This window comes from Lontra canadensis, unplaced genomic scaffold (assembly GCF_010015895.1).
Source record: "Lontra canadensis isolate GAN:19392208 unplaced genomic scaffold, GSC_riverotter_1.0 scaffold75, whole genome shotgun sequence".
Classification (NCBI taxonomy): Eukaryota; Metazoa; Chordata; class Mammalia; order Carnivora; family Mustelidae; genus Lontra; species Lontra canadensis.
In genome coordinates this window covers 3,025,816-3,050,441 of record NW_022631069.1, presented here as the reverse complement: position 1 = coordinate 3,050,441, position 24,626 = coordinate 3,025,816, and the positions used below count along the sequence as shown (strand labels likewise).

The window sequence follows — 24,626 nt, the reverse complement described above, 5'->3', positions numbered from 1 at the left end:
GTGGCCGCCTTAGAGGCCCTTCATGATACGATCTCTATTACCTCTGTTTTTTGTCTGCTTGATGTAGCTGTGTCTGATAGATCGTTAAAATCTCCCACTCAGACACGGGGCTTGTCAATTTCTCTTTGTAATTCTGGTGGTTTTGCTTTCTGTAATTGAAAGCTATGTTATTAGGTGCATTCAACTTCTTGGTAGTGACCCTCTTTATTTCATTTAGTTTAAAAGACTTTTTTGTCTGATATTAATAATGCTTCATCAGCTTTCTTTTTGATAGCATTTTGATAATTTATCTTTTTTAACCTTTTATGTCCAGTATTTCTGTGGTTTAGTGTGTCATTTGCTAGCATTACATACCTGAATGTTATTTTATTTAATTTTTTAAAAAGATTTTATTTATTTGGTTGACAGAGAGACAGAGAGAGAGCACAAGTAGGCAGAGCAGCCGGCAGAAGGAGAGGGAGAAGCAGGCTCCCCGCTGAGCAGGACTGGGTCCCAGGACACTGGGATCATGACCTGAGCCAAAGGCAGCTGCTTAACTGACTGAGCCACCCATCGCCCCCTGAATGTTATTTTAAACCAACTTGATAATCTGTCTTTTGATAAGTAATTTAAATCTGTTTAGTTACCGTACTTGCTGATATATTTGTGCTTAATTTTACTATTCTATTTTGTGTGTGCTTTTCTCCCCCTTCCTTCTCCTTCTATTCAATGATCAGCTTTCTATATTGAATTTCCTCAACCTTTGGCCATTCTTTCCTCTCTGCAGGTTTAGAAGTTCTAGATCAGCTTTTTATTAGTATAAAATATCCTATAGACAAAGCATTCAAAGTCATTATTTCTATACATCGCCCAAGGGACTTAGCACACTTTAGTCATCCATTGTACATTTCCTTTCTTCTTGTCATTTTTTTAAACACTAAAGTAGTTATTTTTAATTTTATCATCACATTTTATTAATTCCCTCCTTCACCAGTGTCTCGTATCTTGTGCTTTCCCTCCGGGGTTATTTTTCTTACTGGGAAAAGATGTTCTTCAGTAGTTCTTTGGATGTAGGTCTGAGGGTGATAAATGCTATTAGTCTTTTAGGTTGGAAATGTCTTCATTTTGACCTCTCCCTTAAATGGAAATCAAATTCTTGCTTGCTGGTGTTCCATTCAACTTTTAAGATATTCAACTGTCTTCTCGTTTCTGTTGTTGCCTTTGAGAACTCTAGTTATAGTCTCTTTGTAGATAACCAATGTTTTCCCTTTGGTAACTTGTAGATAAGGAATGTTTCCCCTTGGTAACGTGAGAGATTTTATCATCATTCTCATAGCCCTGTAGTTTCTCTATAATGCCACCAAAGTGTGAGTTTACTTTTACTTATCTTGATTGCTACACAAGGTGTTCTGATGTTTTGGTTAGAAAGCCTTCAGTCATTTCTCATTTCTTTTAGGTAGAGTTTCTCTGTGCTGCCCTTCAGTTTTTCCTTCTGGAACTCCTATTAGACATATGTTGGAGCCACTCCAAGAATTCCCATGAATCTAAACATTTTTGCTCCCATTTTACAATCTCTTTATTTTTCTATACTGTGTTCTGGGTGAATTATTCAGTACCTCCCTTTAATTCATTACTTCTCTTCAACTTTGGCCAGAACCAGACTTAATGCCATCTATTATTGATTTTCTCGTTTCAGTGACCATATTTTTGTTTTTAAGATTTCTATTAGTTCTTTTTCACATTCATCTATTATTTACTCAGCTTGTATTTGTTCCCTAATTTCTTGTCCATTTAAAATGTCCCTAATTCCTTCTCATTTATTATCTTGAGAATGCAAAAATATTAATTTAAAAATCTCAGTCAGGGGGTGCCTGGGTGGCTCAGAGGGTTAAGCCTCTGCCTTCGTCGTCGGCTCAGGTCATGATCTCAGGATCTTGGAATCGAGCCCCGCATCAGGCTCTCTGCTCAGCAGGGAGCCTGCTTCCTCCTCTCTCTATGCCTGCCTCTCTGCCTACTTGTGATCTCTGTCTGTCAAATAAATAAATAAAATCTTAAAAAAAATAAAAAAATAAAAAAAATAAAAATCTCAGTCAGGTCCATAGAGTTAATTTTATCTGGCGTAATTTCATGTTCTGCATGTTCATTCTGTTGATCATCTATCTCTCAGTATTAGAAATCAATATATGCTTGGAGCTTGGTGGTCAGGCTCGTTTTGAGTAGGAAGTTCTCACTTTCTATTTTCTGTTTTGTTTGAGTTTAGTGCTGGTTTTTCTGCGTGTTGTTGTTTTGTTTTGTTTTTCCCTCTCACTCACTCTGTGCTCACCCTTCCATGGTCAGTGATTTTCATCTCCACTTGCCTCCCTGAATCTCCATTCGAGAATCGGGTGTCATGTTGGCATTTTGAGGATTCGACCCCACAGTGATATTGGAGATAGTGCAGAAACCTGTCACTTGGCCAGCTGTTTGGCTTGGCTGGCAGTAGTTTATTTTCAGCCTCCTTCCGGGAGCTTCTGATTTCAAGAACCAAGCCCGGTTCCTGCCTTCCACCTTATCTGGAGTATCTTTAGTTCCTGTCACCTTGCAGGAGACAAAAATCGGCTTTCAAACCTGAGAACTCAGTAGGCCTGTGGCTTCAGACTGCTTCAGACTTTTCCTTCTATTTCTGACCTATGAGAAGGGCTATTTGTTTTTGAGCCTGGTTGTGTCTTTTTTGTTTTCTCTTTCCATATGTTAATTATCATTACTAGTTGTGTGGAGTAAAGGGAGCAAATTGTGACCTTATTGTGCCAACCACTTGAGCAGAAATCCTTCCATGTTTATCTCTCTGGTTTTATCTTTCACCATCCTTCCCTCTACCATTTTTGTTCTGGCCATAATTAATTACTTTAGAGGATCAATAAATTGCATGCTCTTTCTCCCCGTCCCATCCCTCAGTTTTGGATGAAATAAGACATAGAGGACAGTCAAGTGGAGATTTTTTAAAATGTCAGCTTTAATACAGGTAAGCTAATAAAGAACAGGGTTCTGGATCTGTAACCCAAAAGGGCTTGCTGATTTTCTATACCAGCTCCTAATTCCTGCAGAATGTAGCCTCAGAACAGCCAACCACAGGGGACGTTTGGATCTGCAAAGCAGACTTGTTTACCCAAGATCATTGTCTGCACTATTCTGGGGCAGAAAAGGAACAAAAGGATGAATCCCCACTAACTAACTAGGGCCTTTTAAAAGATTAGCTCCATTCAGTTAAGAACTATGAGCCAATGGATGTAATGGTATTCACCAATCAAGAAACTCACCCCTGAGTGTGAAGGATAGTGGTGTAAGGAGACAAAAGTCATATTCTCATGGAACACCCTCCTACCCACATCCTGGAAAAATGGGGCCAGAGGAAAGGAGATGCCCCTCACACACACCATGTTCTTTGTTATTCTTCCAAGACTTCCTTTCACCTGCCAACACCTTCTCATCCCAATGCCTATAATAAAAACTGTAGTTAATATTTACTGAATCCCCACAATGAGGAAGTACAACCTATGAGGTCTGTACTTTTATATTAATCTTAGGGATGAAGAAACTAAACATAAGGAAGGACTCCAATTGTTTCCAAGTTCACACAGGTAAATGGCAGAGGCAGGATTAAGCCCAAGATTCTTAGTTCCAGATCCTATATACTTTTCATTCTATGCAGCTGCCCCCCCATATTTTATTCCCCATTAGATTATTTAGAACATGCCATAGCATCAGTAGACAGTGGATGCTCAATAATATTTAATGAATGAACATATAAATCAATGAAACATATTCTAAGTCATCTGCCTTGACTAGATTAAAAACAACTTTAATATGAGTATTTATAAAGAATGCTTAGCTTCCTTTAGCGTCAGGCTGCTTTTTTATAAAGGTGGATGTGAGCATCCATTGGAAGGTCTCTGTAGGGGGCTGCTAAGGTCTGCTGTCACTTGCGTCCAGCCCTTTTAATTTTAGGTCTTCTCCTCCTCCTCTAGCTGCTCAAGAAGACCGTTGTTCTCTCTTGGTTCTATCCCACTTTTGTCCCTGGCCCAAGCCTGTTGGCCACCCGAAGAGTGGTCCTTTACATTGGTAAGACTACTGATGCTTCTTTGCATACTACAGGCAGGCAGAGCACCTCCATGCAGACATGCTGAGTATCAGACAATACTTCACACTGAAACCTGCAGAAACTGATTCTGATGAAAAAAAGAAATCTATAGACTCGTGTAACGGAGAAGGTCAAAGGATGAACTAGCCTTGGATATGGCTGGATTCAGAGCAGAAGTAATTTATATGAGCCCAGTGAAGTTTAAGCTTCTGGGTTCCTCCTTGCGTGGTCCTGTCTCGGGCTCTGGGAGAGGCCCTAGCAATTTATGTAGGAACAGGTTTTTCTAAAATTTGAAAATTCCTACTTTTCAGTTGGAGAGTATTGGGGGATTAGGGCCAGGCAGCTATTTTTCGGAAGAGTAGGCAGGGAAGGGTTCTAGATAAGTGGCAGGAAAAAGCAGCAAGGGGTTCCTGTGCATAATCTGCTCCCTGGGTTGGGGCACCCTCCCTCTCTCCTCCTGGTTAATTAAAGGCTCAGTTTCAGGTGACACTTGATTCAGGAACCTTCCCCTACACACTCCCAATCTCCCTCTCCTTACTCTGGCGCCCTTTCCGTGTTCCCAGGAAACCCTGGGGCTTTATTCTGACATTAATACCCCCCCCCCAATTTATAATTGTCTGTGTTCAGCTCTCTCTCCACACTAGACCATGATCTGGTTGAAATAGGGATTCTGACTTTTTTTTTTTTTTTTTTTTCCAAATCTCTAGCACCTCATAGGGTATGTCACATACTAGTCTTTCAACAAATCTGTCTTTTATGGGCCAAAGAACCTCAAACACTTTGGTTCAGTGAGACACCTAAAGCTTTTATGGCTTTGCTGATTTTCATGGAGCTAACCTGAGAGTTTCATAACATTGAACTTCAGTTCATTCCTGCCCTCTGAGGAAGAAGGCTTCAAAGAATAATGTGAAAACAGAAAGAACAGGACCAAAGCCTGATTCTCTACGCATTTAGTGGCCATGTCTGGTAATTTCTCCTCTAACATCTTTCTTGGATATTGGGGAATCAGTTGAAAATAAGAAGGAATAGGTTATGTAAGTAAAACAAAAGCTTTTTTTGGCATATCAGGTGTATATCTTTTTCTCTAGCTTATAACTTCAATTTTACTGTAAACAGAGCTAGATGATATGTTTGTGTGTGTGTGTAATAGGTCTTAAAATTGTTTTGGTAATGGAAAAATTAACATATGATTGAACACAAATAACCTTTACATTGTAATATATAAATGGATCTAAGTAATGGTCCTATAAATCCAAAATATGTAGAGGTAAATTTTGTTTTGTTAGTAATTAAGTCATATTTACTGAAATATCAATTAATGTATATGGATTTATAAAGGGGAAATCAACACTTTATCTGCCACTTTGGAATCTTACCTATGCCTTTGATTAAAGCATAACTACTCTTTAGAAATGAGATATTCTCTTTGCACTCTCTAGAATGAGATCCTTCCCTGTTTTATATATACTCTCTGCTTTCTGTTGACTGCCCCCAGATGTGTTTTCACCTTGGTACAACTGAATCCACCTATAAGAAATATGACCTCAACTTTCTCAAGTACCAGTTTCTTTAATATTATTTATTTATTTAATTAATAATAAAAGGAACACAAATAAAACATACGGGGAAAATCAAATGTAATACCAGCCTCTTAACAACAGCCATACTTCTTTTTTCAAATCTTCCCCTTTAATCTTTTATATGTATATTTTTATATACTTGTAATCATATATATGAATATACTTGCAACTTGCTTTAAAGAAAACCAACAAAACAATGCTGATTCTTTTACAACTTATTTGAAAGTGACCTAGTCTCTAGAAGAGACTATATGCACACACTACATGCTACTTTTTTACATGCTACTTTGTGATGCTTGTGTAAGATTATAATAAAATAACTGATAGCATCAATAGCTTTAGAATTGCATTTAGACCGCATCTAAACATCTATAAAAATCCAAATTTAAATAATGAGGTTTTTACTCTTGTGAAGGAAAAATGAATTTTGCAGAAAGGCAAGAGCGAGAAAGAAGGATCACGTATAAGCCTTTTCCATAAGCTATGAGGTTGAGCTTGCCAAAGTCACACTAGGTTGTGGCAGGTTTCCTATGATTGATCTCTCTGTGGTTAATGATTTGGTGTCAACTTAGATATTTACTTTTCAAGAATCACATAACTTGCTATGTCATTCACAGCTCAATATTTATTTTCCCTCATCTTTTTATGGGAAATAATGACTTCACCAGCAGGAAACCCATGTTTCTTCTCCTTTGGCTTCTGGAGAGGCTCAGGATTAGAAACTTATTCATAAAATTGGCACATTTTATAAAGACACTTCTGGAAGGCAGGGCCTTTCTTATACATATCCTTCACAAGTGTCCAACAGAAACCTCATTTTGGATTGAGCACACTTTACTGCCAGCATGAGGGCGTGAACTCGTGAGAGGGGGCCCTCCCTTAACATTTTTCTCTGTTTGATTTGGTGAAGCATGGTCAACGACAATGACTTCTTTTGTCATATGGTAGGTAGTTAGATATGCAGAGCTTCTGAAAATAGTGCAGACTGGAATGTACTTTGAGTTGTGCCAGTGAGCATGAGTGAGCTAAGACTGTCTTTTTCTTCCCCGACATTTAAGGGCCTCCTCTCCAATCCCCAGCCATCAGTAAGGATGCATAGAGGGAATAAGAATTTACCTTAATATTAGAATAAAACTCAATGTGAAAGTAAGTTGCAAGCGACAATACGTAGATATAACATTTTTTTCAGACTTAATCACAACATGGTTCTCAATATTATGGATGAAGGAATTGACTATTTAGATTGTTTTTAAGCCTGAACTTAAACAATATTGCTCTTCTGGGTTTTAGCACCTTCTCGATCATACTTATCCTTTTTTTTAACAAGAGTGGTGGTGGTGAGTGGGATGACTGGAAAACGTATTGCAGTATTTGAATCACGAGGAGGCTGCTTTCATACAGGGTCATATAGGCTGGTGTCACCCATTCTGCAGGAAAGAAACCTAATGGAAAGGCCAGGTCGCCATTTTTAACACAGAGCCTGGCACATGGTTGATGCTCCGTATTGATGATCGAGTTTCGGGTGCCCAGCAACGTGCCCGTGGGCTACAGGGAAGAAGTCTGAGATCCCGCCGTTGGGCCCTAGGGCCCGACGGTCTATACCAGAAGCCAAGACTCCCACGGAGCAAGATTAATTCTTGCTCCACGGAGCCCGTTAATTCCGCTAAGCCTTAACTGCGGCGAAAACCTTCGCGACCCGAGCCCTCCCCCCATCTCCCCAAGGCCGGGTCAATGCCAGCAACTGGCGATGGCAAGGCGCCTGGCAGCGGCAAACTTGGCAGCCGGGAGCAGGGGGCGACCCGCGCCCACTGCGCGCCCAGACAGCGGCAGCAGGACGCTTCCGGGGGGCGCGCGGGCGGCGGAGCCCGCAGCGGCGCGAGGCCGAAGCGCGGGCGGGGCGGGGCCGGGAGCGTGCGCGCGCACCTCACACTCCGGCGCCCGGGGACGCCCACTCGCGAGTCGGGGCGGTAGGCCGGCCCGCGCCATCCACCCTCCACCCCCGTACTCCCGGTCCCTTGCAGGCGTGTGCCCAACGGGCGTCGGCCTTCTGCTGTTTGCTCTCTTCGGGCCTAGGAGGCAGGGGCTGAGGACCGGGCCGCAGCCCCGCACCGCGTGGACGCGTCGCCTCTCCCGCACCCGCCGCCGCCAGAGCAAGCCGCTGCGAGCGACCGGAGGCGGCGCCGAGGAGGCCCCCCCGGCGGCCCGCGGCCGGCGAGGACGGAGCCGGAGCCGGAGCCGACCTCTGCCCTCCCGAGGCGCGGCCGCTCCTGCGCGCCCGGGGCGGCCGCCTCCCCAGCGCGGAGCGAGGAATGAGCAGGCGCCTGCCCCGGGCTCTCCGACTGAGGGGCCGCGGCTCGTCTTCTTCCCACGCTGCGGAGCCGCGGGGGCCCGGTCACTGCGGCCGGGCGCGGCGGGGTTACCGGCGGCCTCGTCCGGACAGCAGGCGCCGGGGTTAACTGCGACGGCGGCGGCGAGCGGGAGGAGGAGCCAGGCGGGGGTGGCCGCCGCGCCTCCCCTCCCCCCCCGCACACGCCGGGGCTTCTCAGTGGCCGCCGGAGGAGGAAGTTCCGCTCCCCGCCAGACCCGTGCGCTAGCAACAGCGGCGGCGGCAGCTGCGAGGGCGCAGGCATTTGGGGCGCGAATGCCCTTCGCGCCGGCCGTCGAGGGGGCAGCGGCGGAGCTCTCCCCGGAGCCTGGAGCCAGGGGGCGGCGTCGGGAGGCGCGGGCGTGCGAGACCCCCTTCCTGCGACTTCGCCGGGCGCCGCCGCTTCGCTTTCCAGGCGAGGCGGGAGACCGCCCTCCTTCCCTGTTGGCAGACTTCCGAGGAGCCCCTTATTTTTCCACCACCGAGGTGAAGAGGTCCTGGAAGTGGAGCACCAGAGGTGGTTAAGTGAGCCTTCTGCAACTCCTCGGATCTGGGCAGGCTCACTTTTGGGGCGGGAGACCACATTGGAGCATCTCGCTGGGGTGCAGGAATGGAAGACCCCACCTTGTATCGTTTCTGCAGTGTTGCTTGCCTCATCCACTCTTAGGAATGAAGAGGAGACTTGGGATAACCCGATGAGGTACTGAAAACCAAATGGCAGAGAAAATATCACAGAACGCAAACTAGTGATCGTGTGGGGGCCACACGTTTCTGAATGTAATTGGACGAGCGTGAAAGAGGTGCCCTATTAAAATAAAAAGCACAACAGTCCGTTAAGAGGAGCAAAATTGAGGTTTTTTTTTTTCTTGCCAAGATTTTGGAGACTGTTCAATGTACTGTACATTTGATATAAGATGAGAACTTTATAATATATTCTGTCCAAGATCGTAAACGATGACTACCCCAGCCCTGCTGCCCTTATCTGGACGAAGGATACCACCTCTGAACCTGGGGCCACCTTCTTTCCCACATCACAGGGCTACCTTGAGACTTTCCGAGAAGTTTATCCTTCTTCTTATTCTAAGTGCCTTCATCACCCTGTGTTTTGGGGCATTTTTCTTCCTTCCAGACTCTTCAAAACACAAACGCTTTGACCTGGGTTTAGAAGATGTGTTAATTCCTCATGTTGATGCCATCAAAGGGGCTAAAAACCCTGGAGTCTTCCTGATCCATGGACCTGATGAACATAGACACAGGTTTGTTTATATCAGAAGTTTTATTATTAACATTTGGCAGAGCAAGGTGGGGTTTATTGCACCAAACGTGTCTTACATTTTTCTTTTTTCAGTAAGGTGTAGTTTTCCCTAAGTCATTAGAGTTACGGTTTTTTCAAAATTGATAGAATAGAACCATGGACTGGAAGGGCTCCTCGAGCCCAGTCTAAAGTGCAACTCCTTTGTTTTATGTAGGAGAAACATTTGTGCTCAGAGATGTTAGGTCTGATGTGAGCAGTTGGGAGGTAGGAAAATTTAATCTAAAGTAATGATCACATATGCTGCTTTATTTATTAGAATGTATTGCATTCAGTCTTAGTGCCACCCTGTGAAATAGACTCATTGAATCCTGACAGCTTCTATAAGTTTTTTCTCTCCCAAAGGGCTCTTATTCTCTAGCTTGTAGTTAAAGATTAGTAGTGAATCTTAGATTTTTAGGAAGACCAACGATGGGCAGAATGTACCTGTCCTTTCTTAGCATACAAAAATACCTTGATTTCTGTTATTTTCAGGGGATCTGTTTTGGTGCTCCATATGGAAATCAGTTATGTTAAAAATATCATTGAATCTTACAGGCATTTCACTTTGTGTGTAGATTTGGTTATGTTTTTAAATTTCTTATTTTTTAAATATGTGGGTTGGAGTGTGTCAAATAACTTTTGCAATTTGATTGATGAAAGGGTTCACATTCTTTCAAATCACCAAATTTGAGGAGAGCTTGGGTGAGTCTTGCGGAATTAGGATAAAATAGGAGCTCCAGTAACTATCTCTTTAAATCATTTATGCAATTTGTGTCAAAAGAAGAGTTTGGGAAAGTATTTTACTTTTCTCAAACCTACATTTTTTTTTTCACCTGTTAAATCCCCTCCTTTTCCCGTTTCTTACAATAATTTTTGAGTATGTGAAAAAAACCCATATACTTGAATTCTGTTTTCAGCTGACATTAGTTTTCACTTTTTAAATTAAGCACAAGGTGTTTGAAGAAGCTTAGATTCAGGCGTGAGCCTAAGTTAAATACTTGGGATAAAGGGGTGTTGAAATGACAGCTGGTTTTTCCTTTTTCTCAATCTTGTTAATTCATTATTTGCTTCCTTATTCTTTGACTTTTGGCTGAACCTTATGGAGTAGTTCTAAAATTGTTTCAAGCCATTATTTTGTAACTAAATTTGGACTTTTTGCCATCATTTTCAAATTCTGTACTCTTTCGCATCAGTTTCTTTTATTTTTGCCCTTTGCTCTTTGTGACTTTGAGAAAATTCTGATGTGATCTGTGAAATATGTTGCTGAAAAGTTAACACTGCAAGTATTGTTTTCCTGGAGAACTTTATTTCCTATGATTTTTATACAAACTATGATAAAGATTTGAAAATAAAGGGTGGTAATACTGGCTTCAGATTTCTTTGAGAGCCACACGTTATTTAACTATTATTGCACTAATCTGTCACATACTAAACAGTTTATATTTTAAGTGTGGTCTAAAGGTTAAAAAATATACAATATATAGCAACATTCTAGTTTAAAAACATACATTAGAAAAATTCTCAGTTAAGTGTAGTTAAAATGTAAGATTTGGAAAAAATAAGATTTGAATGAGAATACAGGTATGGCCATCTTACTTACATTTTAAGAAAGCCTATTTAGATCTCTTAAGAATTTTTGAATTGAATGCATATGCTTCGTGTATTGTTACCCAAAACTGTTGGGTTCCTGAGTTGGGAGCTTTGGCTGGTTTTGAGTTCTAATAGTAAGGGATTGTGAGCTAGATCCTGAATTTTAGAGTAGGAGCCTGGGTAGCAAATGATACATGTGAGAATTTATTTGAATCTACTTAGTTCCTGAATTTTAGAAAGCAAGGATTCAAATAGTGAGGGTCTAGGTGAAGAGGGATCCCTGTGTTACCTTTGTACATAATTTCTGTGGCCATATCAGTTTATTATATTTGCTTGGTATGTTATCTGTTGTTGCTTTTCATATCTGAAGGCACAGTCTGCAGCAATTTCTAATGTGGGCGATGAAATACATTTCAAAATAGAGATCGTTCAAATAATAAGTTTAAAATATGAGACGTTAAACATCAAGCTAATGTACATTAGCTCATTTAAAAATCATTCAAAAAGATAACATTTCAACAGAACTGGTTGGTGCTAGAATCATACCTATTTTGGGTGTGGTTCAAAAAAATCTTAATTTGAAAAATACAAATTCGTAATTTATCTTTATTTTGTGTGTATGTAGAAGGGAGCAGGGTAGAGGGGTGAGGAACCTTTAATGGATACGTAATGGAAAATGAATCATGGCCATTATTTCTTATTCACAGTATTTAAGGGGTACTTGTTGAATTGACTTTTCTTTATTAATGAGTTAATTTAGTATTATAGTTAGGTGCTTAAGTTCTGGAGTCTTGACTGCATGGATTTATGGCCTAGTTTGTCACTGATTAGATGTATGATCTTGAAATTTTTAAACTCTGTGCCTAATCTGCTTGCCCTGGATGACATTGGCATCTACTTGACAGATTGTTGTAGTGAATGAGATGGTACAGACAAGTGCTCTGAATATTTCCTGGTGTTTAGTAAGTGCTCGTAAGGATGAGCAGTTATTGCTATTGGTGATTGTAGTTTTAATGGAATTATTTTAATTTTGAGGCTACCTTATGTATTGTACATGTTTCTGAAAAGTTAGGTACAGAGTAATATATATACATATATTTTTTAAAAATTTTATTTATTTATTTGACAGAGAGAGAGCACAAGTAGGCAGAGCAACAGGCAGAGAGAGAGGGGGAAGCAGACTCCCTGCTGAGCAGAGAGCGGGATGTAGGGCTCCATCCCAGGACCCTGAGATCATGACCTGAGCAGAGGTCAGAGACTTATTAACCCACTGAGCCACCCAGGCGCCCCCAGATTAGTATTTTAAAAGCATACCCGAACCTTGTTGTCTAAAGGAACATTTTATAACCAATGTAGTTAGCAACAAATGTGTATTGCATGTCCACTGGGTGTCAGGTCCTGCTTTGATAGAGCTTCTCATCTAGGGGGATGATGGGCATTAAATACACACCTTTATTTTCGAAGAGTGATAAGTATTATGAAAGTGTTCTCAGTGCTGTCAGAGCACATGATGGTGTGATTTATCCTGTGGATTGAGGTTGAGGGGAGGTGGTGGGCAGGCTGTGGGAGTAGGGAAGGCTTCATGGAGGAAGCAATGAATGACTCAGAGATTTAGAACAAGCAGATTGCTGAGTGAAGTAGAGATGCGGGGAAAAAAAGTAGTCAAAGCCGAGGACACTACGTGTGTGAGAACCCTAAGAAAAAAGCCTGGCATTATGGAGGAGCTGACAAATGTCCAGTGTGGCTGGTCTAGATTTAGCAGTGTGGGGCTAGGCGAAGAGACTACACAAGAGGTCAGATTTGGCTTCCGTTGTTCAGAAAGTATGAGTTAGTTGCTAGCCTTCACATGTCAGGAGATTTCACATGAAAGTCTGGACTTCTGATTTCTCTTGAAACTATCGGAGGATCTGGCAACACCCAAATCTGTATTTTCGGATGGCTTCCCTGAGCTGGATCTGGGCAGGAGCTGCTCCCTCTAGAGGCGCATGTGCTCTTCATTTTATGCCACTCCACTAAGCTGCCAGTTAAGGAAATCTAATGAATCAGCATTTCACCTGGTGGTTGTTGAGTTGGGAATCCCTAGGCATGATCCTGGAGAGTCCGTAGTCAAATATTTTGATCTTTATCCTGAGTACTATGGAAAGTCAGTGAAGGGTTTTCACTAAAGCAAGGCAATGACATAATCATTTTTTAAAAATTTAAATAAAAATTTAAATAATCACTATCATTGCATTGTAAACACTAGATTGGAGAGGAGCAGGAGGACATGTGAAATTAGGAGAGTCTAGGTCACAGAAGAGATTGGCTTAGATCACGGTAGTGATAATGGAGGAGAGAAGTTAGTGGAGAAGAGTGGTTGAAGAGATGTTAGTGTGTTAAGTTTCACAGAAATTGATAGTTGATTGAATATGGGGCTAAGGTAGGAGGAGGAGGGAGTCCAGGATAACCCCCAGTTTCTGGGTGACATGGCTATGGGTTACTAAGAAATATATACCATATGGAATTAATACTTTATATAATTGATATTACATGAGTTTAAGATAAAGCATTTTTTTTTAAAGATTTTTATTTATTTATTTGACAGGCAGAGATCACAAGTAGGCAGAGAAGTAGGCAGAGAGGCAGGCAGAGAGAGGAAGGGAAGCAGGCTCCCTGCTGTGCAGAGAGCCGATGCGGGGCTCGATCCCAGGACCCTGGGATCATGACCTGAGCCGAAGGCAGCGGCTTAACCCACTGAGCCACCCAGGCGCCCCTAAGATAAAGCATTTTAATGAGAAAACCTGTGTGTTCCCTTCAGTTAAATGGTTCACAAATAATTGGTAGTTTTCAAATGATAATAATGTAAAATGCATGATTTGATGTTGATGATAGTCATTTTTAACATCTATAATTTCAAGGTAACCAAAACAGGTATTGGTCATAAAACACATGGATGTTGTTATAAATATACACTGATATACATAAAGTATCATGTTCACAATTTATGTACATAATAGATCTAGTCCACTGAAATTTTACTTACTAATTTCTTTCATTTTTAAAACTGACATTTGTTTTATATACTAGCATTATAAAAGTGGGCTTTTTTTTTTTTTTTTTTTTAATACTTAATTGAATTGCCAGTAAGTTTCATCTTCTAGTCAGGATTTTGTTAGTGTAACTTGAATACTTGAAGATATGTTAACTTCTGGTAGTTTCCTCAAACAGAAAGAACAGGCTTTGGAGTTAGAAGGACCTAAAGTTGCATCTTGGTTTTACTAAATAGCTGTGAGACATTGTACTAGACATAATCACTCTAAACCTGTGCTGGCCAGTGTGTTTAGTCAGTAATGACGCGTCACTTTTGAACTTGAAATGTGTCTAGTCTAGATTGCAGTGTGCATTAGTGAGAGTTTTTTAAGATTTTCAGGTCATGATTTGCATTTTTTGCTTGATTCAGTTTTGCTTTTTATTGCAGGAGTAGAAATTTTAAATCTCACTATCATCATTTTAATTTTAATATCCTTCCTTTTCTCATCCCTCTTCCATGCCTTTTTCCCACCTTATCCTGTTAGGGCATTCTGCTCCTGTTTGGGGGAAGTCACATTATTTTATCCTCTTAAGTTGGCTGGGCTTCCCTTGTAATGTATTTACCCTCTTTGGCCCTTGGTTGTTTTTCCACTTCCCTTTACTCAGATATGAATAAAGTAATGTCTGTTTAACAGTCTGATATAGATGCCTTGATTGTATGGATATATATGTATATAGACTTTGTTTACTTTTGTTGAGTGAAAACTGTTCATTTCCATAGTTGGAGAACAAGTTGATCTTTACCTCTCAGTGTAATTTCCTCTACTCTGCTGTGATAGTAGCATCTTTAGTCCTCTCAACTGTTTTGGTGCTAGAGTACATTTTTGTGTGATTCCTAAATTCATTGTACAGTTGGCTGCATGGACAGCTACTGAGATTGTTGTCTTGTCCATTACCACTTGGAAAGCAGTTTTTTGTTGTTTCTCATGCACTTCCCCCATCCTCCAGGAATTGCTTTCTCACTGAACCTGATTAGTTAGATAAAAGGGTAAGAATTGGGATGAGATGGTGGGGAAAGGCTCTGACTTTATGGAGGTCTCTGTCCCATTTTCCTATTGGGACAGACCCTTGGTCTCTGCGATCAGTTACAATTGGGGTAGACGTAAGGCTTGATTCTCTACAATCTAAGTATAGTTATCAGTTAGTAAAGAATTCTTCCAAATTCTGAAGTAATAGCTCTTTTTTCTTTTCTTTTTTTTTTTTTTAAAGATTTTATTTATTTATTTGACACATAGAGATCATAAGTAGGCAGAGAGGCAGGCAGAGAGAGAGAGGGAGGCAGGCTCCCCACCGAGCAGAGAGCCCGACTCGGGGCTCGATCCCAGGACCCTGGGATCATGACCTGAGCTGAAGGCAGAAGGTTTAATCCACGGAGCTGCCGAGGCACCCCATAGCTCTTATTTCTTTGATAGTCTGAGTTTTCATCATTTTCAGCATCTTTCATAAGTACTGATAGTGATTTAGAAGAGGCTGTATTTTGCAATGCTAACCAGATGACATTTGGTATGTTCTTATAAAGTCAAATTTTGATCCTAGACCAACTGATGGTGACCTTGCTTTTATTGGTTCAGCATTATCAAATCACTATGTCAGTATATTTTTAATTCTTCTCAGAGATGAATAAAGTATTAGAATGGTATGGTTAAAATGCAGAATACCAAGGCATAAATTCTCATTTTCATGTTGGTCAGTGAATGTTGGGAATTCCAGGAGATGGTGCTCCAGAAATTGAATGTTAATATATTAAACAGCATTTATAGGATCAAGTTAAATGTTTTTAGGAAACCAAATTTGTTCAAGCATTAGTTTGTTTATTTGCTTTAAGAGCTATAATAGCCTTTCCAAAATTTCTCTTGGGTTTTATAAGAAGTGTTCTAGGTTATGTTCTAGGCTATGAAATGTTTCTGTGATATTTTTGGATTTTCTTATTTTAAAGGATCAAACAATCTAAGAATATTTCTTCTAAATTATTAACATTGTCTTATGTAGGTATGTAGTCTCTGTAACATGGAATTTGAAATTAGATTTTATTTTTTATCAGCATCATTTATTGTAATTCCATGCTTCAGTTACTTTGAGTGATTTGCATTTAATCTTATTTCCTGATAGTGTTTTCTGATCTGCAGGGTTCTTGTTAATATTAATTTACCATTACAGCTGAGATTGCCCGAATCCACTTATGGGTTTATTCCCTTACCTCCCCTGTCTGTAGGTAGTGTTTTTCCCTTATACTTTATCTTTCTCATGTATGTCTGTGATTGCATATTTACAGTCTATTTGCTTACTTCTCTTTCTCTCCTAAAAGAGCATGGGCTCCTTGAGGGCAAATAACGGTCTTTAATTTATCTTTTATGTCCAATGCTTGAAGTACATTTGGCCCTTAATAAAAGTATGTACCTGTTGAATAAATGATGTCCATGGCAAGGTGGCCAATTCCCTGAGAGAAGGTATAAACAAAACACAAGAATTGAGAGTTAAGATGCAGAAGTAGGAGGAATGATGTCTTACAGTGAGAAGCGTAGTCTTTAATAAAGGCCCTTTATAAAAAACAACTTAAAAAAATTAGGGAATAATTCCTGCTGGCTTTATCTACAACATACCTACTCCTATAAATGTATCTAAGTTATTTTGCATGCCCCCACATTGAATTTCTCATTTAGGAAAGAAGGAAGAAAACAATAGCCTGTGAAAAATGTTTTCATACATTTAACCTTTAGTCTTTATGTCAGACCTGTAAGTTAGGTTTTACTAACATAATTTTTAAAAATATAGCTATAAAATTAGATCATGCTGAAAGTTGGCACCTGAGAAACTAACATCTCCAGTAGTTCCCCCACATCGGCAGTTTCACTTTCCTGGTTCAGTTCCCTGCAGTCAGCGGCACTCAGCCGCCCTCTGGAAGCCGGTGATGCTCCTGCTGATGCGTGAGGTCAGTAGCAGCCTCCTGCTAGGTCGCAACGCCTCCACGCCTCCATTCATCTCATCATGTAGGCATTTTATCATCACACATCATCGTCGTCATAAGGGGGAGTGCAGTGCAACAAGGTATTTTGAGAGAGGGAGGGCGACCACATTCATGGATATTGTTATTGTTCTAATTTATTATGAGATGTTTATCTCTTACTATTTCTCATTTATATATTAAACTTTATCATACATATGTATAGGAAAAAATGGTGTGTGTATATAGGGTTTGTTATTGTCTGTGGTTTCACACATCCTTTAGGGGTCTTGGAACTTATCCCCACAGAGAAGGAGGACTTTTTTTGAAATCAGTAGTTCATGGTAAACATTAGCTAACTGGGCAAATGTTTTGTTTACTGTTGTTTGAAAATTATTTAAAAAATTAGTGTATGGTTTGGGCTGACGCTACATATTGATTGGCCAGGACAGCCATTTGCTGTTCTTATTTTCCATAATTGTGCAAATTCTGTCAGAAAAGTTTATTTTGATTGCCATTGAACCTTTGCTGGAAGTTTTTCCTTTTAGAACATGGCTATAATGAAGAATGCACTGGAGATTTACCTACAGTTTGGTTTTAGGATTTATTGTAAGAAAAATCTCCTTCAAAAGGGCATTTATTTCAGTGGTCTATCTTGGAATTTTATGTAGTCCAGAAGGAAGACATCATTGTATATTTAAAAGAACCTTGGGCTCAGTGTTATGAGATAGGGGCTCTGGTTTCAGCCTTGTCCTTACTTGCTGGAGTATATTTAGATAAGCTGTTTAACTTCCCTGTGCCTTATTTATGAAATGAGGGAATTGATTGAATCTTTAAAGATTCCTTCCAGCTCATACATATGAAATACTAATAATTTCATGAAGTAGGGAACTGAAAAGTGTGCAGTAATTTACTTCAAGATATTATAAATACTGTGAAAACAAAATGTGTTCTAAATAGGAATTAGCAGTGTCATTTTTATATATAAAAATAAAGGTTAAAAACCATTTCATGTGTGGCTATAATTCACTTATATAATATTATGATTATGTAATGAAATTTGTACCAATTTAAAAAGTGTAAATGAATAAAATACTGTTATATATTCTTGATTCTCGTAAGTTTGAAAGTATAATTTATTGAACATTTTTTTGAAACATTTTATGTGCTGGCCTGAATGAAGGTAATAGATATATTTACGAAAGTACTTCCAGGTGTCATTTTTGAGCCCAGTTAATAATCCCATCTCTTAATTTGCTGTCTAAGTCTTTAGTATAGATGCTGAGGGTAACAGGAGTCCCTGAGTAATTAAGACCTCAGATCTGTGAAGGCTTTTACTACTCTTGATGCAAAATATTCTTTGATTTCCTAACCGTAATATTGAGAGATGCCATTGAAAGTGTCTGTTCTCTTTTATTCTCCATATCTTAACAAGAACTTTAGGGACAAGTTATATAATGAGTTAAACAAAAGGATATGAAGTAATCTGGAGACCACAAAGGACAATGTCTTTATTGTTTTTCCATTTACATTATTGACATTTACATATTTATAAAATCATCCTCTATCACTTACGCAGATCTCCGGCCTCTTCTTTGTGGTAATAATTACTATTAAAGAATATTGGTCCATTCATTAATTCAGCAGGTGGTTTTGAATATTATGTGCTAAGCATTATACTAAATATTGGGGATTATAGAAAATTAATTTTGACTTGGACACTACTGAAAAATTTAAATCTTAGATTCAGATCTTAACATCATTCTTAAAGTATATATTAGCATCTTTGGAGTCAGATTCTATGGGTCTTAGACCTCTCCTAGATGAGGCTTGGTGTATGTATTTAGGCCATTGGCATTTTTTTGAGAACTGCGGGGTTTGTAAAGTTGATGTATCATTGACTCAAAATTTTTTTGCTAAATTGTCTGTAGAGTGGTTGTACCGATTTGCATTCCTACCTACATCTTCATAAACCATGGTGGTGTTAGACTTTAAACATTTTTTTACTAATCTGATGTCAGTTTTAGTTTTTATTTCCCTGTTTACTAGTGAGGTAGAACTTTTTTTTTTTTTTTTTTTTTTTAACATTAGTTGTTTGGATTTCCCAGTTTTTGAGTTGCTTGTTCACATTTTTTGGTCAATTTTTCTTTCTGGTTTTTCTTCTCTCTTTTTTTTTTTTTTTTTAAAGATTTAATTTATTTATTTGACAGAGATCACAAGCAGGCAGAGAGGCAGGCAGAGAGAGAGCCAGGGAAACAGGCTCCCTGCTGAGCAGAGAGCCCAATTCCGGGTGGGGGGAGGCTCGATTCCAGGACTCTGGGATCATGACCTGAGCTGAAGGCAGAGGCTTTAACCCATTGAGCCACCCAGGCGCCCTCTTCTTTTTCTTATTTGTATGAATTATTTCTATATTCTGACTGAATTCTTTGTTATATGTATTACACATATATTCTTGAAATGGATGCCTTATTTTTAAACTTTGTTTATGGTTTCTTTAATGTTTCAGAGGTTTAAAATGTTAATGTAATTGAAATTGTTAATATTTTTCTTCACGGTGTTGCTTTTTGAATTTTCTTAGGGGAATGCTTTAAACCCTGAAGTTATAGTGACCTATATTTTCAGTTCTGGCAGTTTTAAGGTTTTGTTTTTCACATCTAGGGATTTAATCTACTACTTGGTTTTGATTTTTGTCTGTGATGAGGTAGGGATTGAGTTTATAATTTTTTGTACAGGTGTCCCGTTTTCCCTGTGCTACTTACTGAAGAATTTGTCTTTTCCCATAGATTTGTAATGCTGTTTCTTCCATAAAACAATTTTTTGTGTTTTCATAGGTTTTTTTTTCTGTGCTCTGTGTCCTTCTGTATATTTCTTTTGGATTAGCATGGTGTTCTGTTTTAGTAAGTGTAATAACGAGTGTAGCTTTACATAACTCTTGATATCAGATAATGCAATGGACTGAATGAATGCTCGTGTCCTCCCAAAATTCACATGTTGAGATCTGATTTTCAGTGTGCTGGTATGAGGAGGGTAGAGCCTTTGGAAGGTAATTAAGTTATGAGTGTGAAACCCTCCTGAATGGGATTAGTGCCCTTGTAAAAACAGGTGAGAGAGCTTGCTTGCTTTCTTTTCCTACCATTCCACCATGTGAGGAGTCAGCAGTCTGCAACTTGGAAGAGGGTTCTCACCAGAACCTGACATACTGGCATCCTGATCATGGGTTTCCAGCCTCCGGAACTATGAGAAATACATTTTTGTTGTTTAAAAGCCACTCACTGTATGGTACTTTATTACAGCCACACAGAGACAGGTAGGGTGGGTTTACCTTGTTTATTCAAATTGTGCTTGCCCTTCTTGAATCTAAGCTCTTCCGTAAGTATTTATTTCTTCAATCAAGGTAAATTTTGCATGACATAAAATCAGTCATCTTAAAGTGAACAATTTAGTGGCATTTTAATACATTTAATACATTCCTGGTGTTGTGCCTCTGTCTAGTTCCAAAACATTTTCATAACCTAAAAGGAAGCTCCATACCCATTAAGCAGTTACTTCGCCAGCCCCTGGCAAACTGTCTGCTTTCTGTCTCTAAGGACTTACCTGTTCTGGTAAATGTTATGATCCATGTGGTATGTTTTTAACATAAAGGGAATCATGCTATGTAAGACATCTTGTGTCTGGCTTTCACTTACCATAACGTTTATGAGACTAATCCACATTGTAGCATGTGTCAGTACTTCATTCCTTTTTTATGGCTGAGTTATACTCCATCATTTGTATAGAGAATTTACAGTTTGTTTATGCATTCCTCTGGTGACAGACAGTTGGACGGTTTCCACCTTTTATTCTACCACTATTGACTATTCAGCTGTGAACATGTGTGTATTTATTTGAGTACCTGTTTTTAATTCTCTTGGGTATAAACCAAGGAGTGGAATTTCTGGGTCATACGGTAATTCCGTGTTTAACTTTTTGAGGAACTGCCAAACTGTTTTCCATGGCCGCTGAATCATTGTACATTCCCATTAGTAACTTCTGAAGGTTCCAGTTTCTCCACATCCATGTCAACATTTAAAAAAAAATGATACCCATCCTAGTGTGTGTGAAGTGGTATGTCATTGTAGTTTTCATTTGGATTTCCCTCAGGATTACTGATACTGAATGTCTTACCATGTGCTTATTGGCCATTTTAGAGAAATGTCCACCCAAGTACTTTGTCCCTTTAAAAAAATTGGGTGGTTTGGCCTTTTGTTACTGAGTAAGGTTAAGACATAATCTTCTCGACACTAGATCCTTATCAGATTGATGGCTTGTGAGTATTTTTGCCCTTCCTGTAGATTATCTTTCACTTTTTTCTTTTTTTTTTTTATCTTTCACTTTCTTGAAAGTGTTCTTTCATGTAAATGGTTTTTAATTTTGATAAAGCCCAATTTATTTTCTTTTTGTTGCTTATGCTTTTGGTGTCATTTATGAATTTATTACCAAGCCAAGATCATGAATATTTACTCTTGTTTTCTTAAGACTTTTATGATCTTAACTTTTATATTTAGGTTGTGGATCGATTTTGACTTTTGGTGTATGGTGTGAGAAAGGGGTCCAGCTTTGTTATTTTGTGTGTGGCTCTTCATTTGTTCCTGCCCCATTTGTTGAAGAAACTTTTTTTTCCCAAGTATTGGCACCCTTTTTGAAAATCAGTTCTCTGTACTAGTATGAGTCTTTTTCTGGACACTCAGTTCTGTTCCTTTCAACTATATATGTTTGTAAGTTTGTCCTTACGCCATTACCACACTTTTTTTTCTTTCTTTATTATTATTATTTTTTAAAGATTTTTAAAATTTATTTTACACACAGAGATCCCAAGTAATCAGAGAGACAGGCAGAGAGAGAGGAAGAAGCAGGCTCCCCACTGAGCAGAGAGCCTGATGCGGGGCTCGATCCCAGGACCCTGAGATCATGACCTGAGTCGAAGGTAGAGGCTTTAACCCACTGAGCCACCCAGGCACCCCCTTTAAAAAAAAAAAAAATTACATAGCTTATACCCATTTAGTTTCACATTATCATAAAAAGAAAATCATTACTTAATATACAAAAAATTGGACCTTCTGTTGGCATCAGTCATAGGTATGAAAGGCCATTTGATCTGAGCTTAATAGGACTTAAAGTACTCAAAAAATGTACATACATTTTAGAATGGGGATAAGGGAAAAAAAGAGGAAGACCAATCAGAAAACATCAAAGAGATGCAGGCAGAGGGAGAGACATTATTTTAAATAGGTATCTCATGAGTCTGCACCACTGGGTTTGCACACACCTCACATGGAAGAGAATAGAATAGAACATAATCTCGAAAATGCATTCACAGATAGGAATTTATGACCTATAGTACCATACTGTTCTGATTACTGAACCTTTGTAGCAAGCTTTAGAAATTGAGAATGTGAGTGCTCCAAACATTGTTATTCTTTTTCAGGATTGTTTTAACTATTTGGGGCCACTTGCAATTCCTTATGTAATTGAGGATCAGCTTTTCAATTTCTGTGAAAACAGCTGTTGGAATTTTGATAGTGATTTTGTTGAATCTGTAGATTGGTTTGGGCAGTCTTATCTTTTTAACAACATTAAGTCTTCCAATCTATGGCTATAATATTTTTCCATCATTTATGTCTTCCTCAGTTTCTTTCAGTAATATTTGTAGTTTTCAGTATACAAGTATTTCACCTTTTTAGTTAAATTTATCCCTAAGTATTTAATTCTTTTGTATGCTATTATGAATGGAATTGGTTCCTTAATTTCCTTTTTTGAGTTTTTCATTTGTGATACATAGAAACGTGTTGATTTTTTTTGTGTTGAGCTTGTGCTCTCAGTTTTACCAAGACCATTTGTTGTCTCCAGTAATTTTGTGAATTCTTGGGGATTTTCTGTATAAATAGGATCATGTCATCTGTGAATAGAGATAGTTTTACTTCTGCCTATCCAATTTGGATGTTTTTGATTTTTTTTCCCTTGCCTAATTGCTTTGGCTAGAACTTTATAGTATAATATTGAATAGCAGTGGTGAAAGTGGGCATCTTTGCCTTATTCCTGATCTTAGGGGGAGAGCTTTTAGTCTTTCACCACTGAGTATGAGGTTAGTTGTGAAGTTTTCATAAGTGCCCTTTGTCATGTTGAGGGAAGTTTCTTTGTATTCCTAGTTTGCTGTGTGTTTTATCATGAAAGGGTGTTGGATTTTGTCAGATGCTTTTTCAGCATCATTTGAGTAGATCATGTATTTTATTCCTTTTGTTCCATTAATGTGTATTGCATTTTATGATTTTCTTGTGTTGAACCATGTTTGCATTTCTGGGATAAAATCTGCCTGCTCATGGTATGTATAGTCCTTTTAATATGCTGTTGGGATTAGTTTGCTAACGTTTTGTTGAGGATATTTGCATCTATATTTCTAAAGGGTATCCGGTATTCTTGTGGTATCTTTGGCTTTGATATCAGGGTCATGCTGGCTTTATGGAATGAGTTAAGAAGTGCTCTTGCCTCTTTTGTTTTTGTTTTTTTTTTTTGGAAGAGTTTGAGGAAGATTGCTGTTAATTCTTTTATTTTTTAATTTTTTAAATTTTTTATAAACATATATTTTTATCCCCAGGGGTACAGGTCTGTGAATCTCTAGGTTTACACTTCACAGCACTCACCATAGCACATACCATCCCCAATGTCCATAACCCCACCCCCCTTCTCCCAACACCCCTCCCCCCCAGCAAACCTCTGTTTTGTGAGATTAAGAGTCACTTATGGTTTGTCTCCCTCCCAATCCCATCTTGTTTCATTTATTCTTCTCCTAACCCCTTAAACCCCCATGTTGCATCTCCACTTCCTCATATAAGGGAGATCATATGATAGTTGTCTTTCTCCGATTGACTTATTTCACTAAGCATGATATGCTCTAGTTCCATCCACGTCGTCGCAAATGGCAAGATTTCATTTCTTTTGATGGCTGCATAGTATTCCATTGTGTATATATACCACCTCTTCTTTATCCATTCATCTGTTGATGGACATCTAGGTTCTTTCCATAGTTTGGCTATTGTAGACATTGCTGCTATAAACATTTGGGTGCATGTGCCCCTTCGGATTACTACATTTGTATCTTTAGGGTAAATACCCAGTAGTGCTATTGGTGGGTCTTAGGGTAGTTCTCTTTTCAACATTTTGAGGAACCTCCATGCTGTTTTCCAGAGTGGTTGCACCAGCTTGCATTCCCACCAGCAGTGTAGGAGGGTTCCCCTTCCTCCGCATCCTCGCCAGCATCTGTCATTTCCTGACTTGTTAATTGTAGCCATTCTGACTGGTGTGAGGTGATACCTCATTGTGGTTTTGATGTGTATTTCCCTGATGCCGAGTGATATGGAGCACTTTTTCATGTGTCTGTTGGCCATCTGGATGTCTTCCTTGCAGAAATATCTGTTCATGTCTTCTGCCCATTTCTTGATTGGATTATTGGTTCTTCGGGTGTTGAGTTTGCTAAGTTCTTTATAGATTCTGGACACTAGCCCTTTACCTGATACGTCGTTTGCAAATATCTTCTCCCATTCTGTCAGTTGTCTTTTGGTTTTGTTAACTGTTTCCTTTGCTGTGCAAAAGCTTTTGATCTTGATGAAATCCCAATAGTTCATTTTTGCCCTTGCTTCCCTTGCCTTTGGCGATGT

At 39.2% G+C, this 24,626-nt stretch overlaps 1 protein-coding gene across 1 annotated transcript in view; it reads left to right on the top strand.

Moving 5' to 3' along the window:
• Positions 1-8,886: 8,886 nt before the first annotated feature.
• The window catches only part of MAN1A2 (mannosidase alpha class 1A member 2), a 182,391-nt gene continuing 166,651 nt past the window's right edge, over positions 8,887-24,626 (top strand). Inside the window, exon 1 of the mRNA XM_032881268.1 lies at positions 8,887-9,297. Within this exon, the coding sequence (XP_032737159.1) occupies positions 8,996-9,297 (302 nt within the window). The 5' untranslated portion in view covers positions 8,887-8,995. The remainder of the gene's footprint in view (positions 9,298-24,626) is intronic.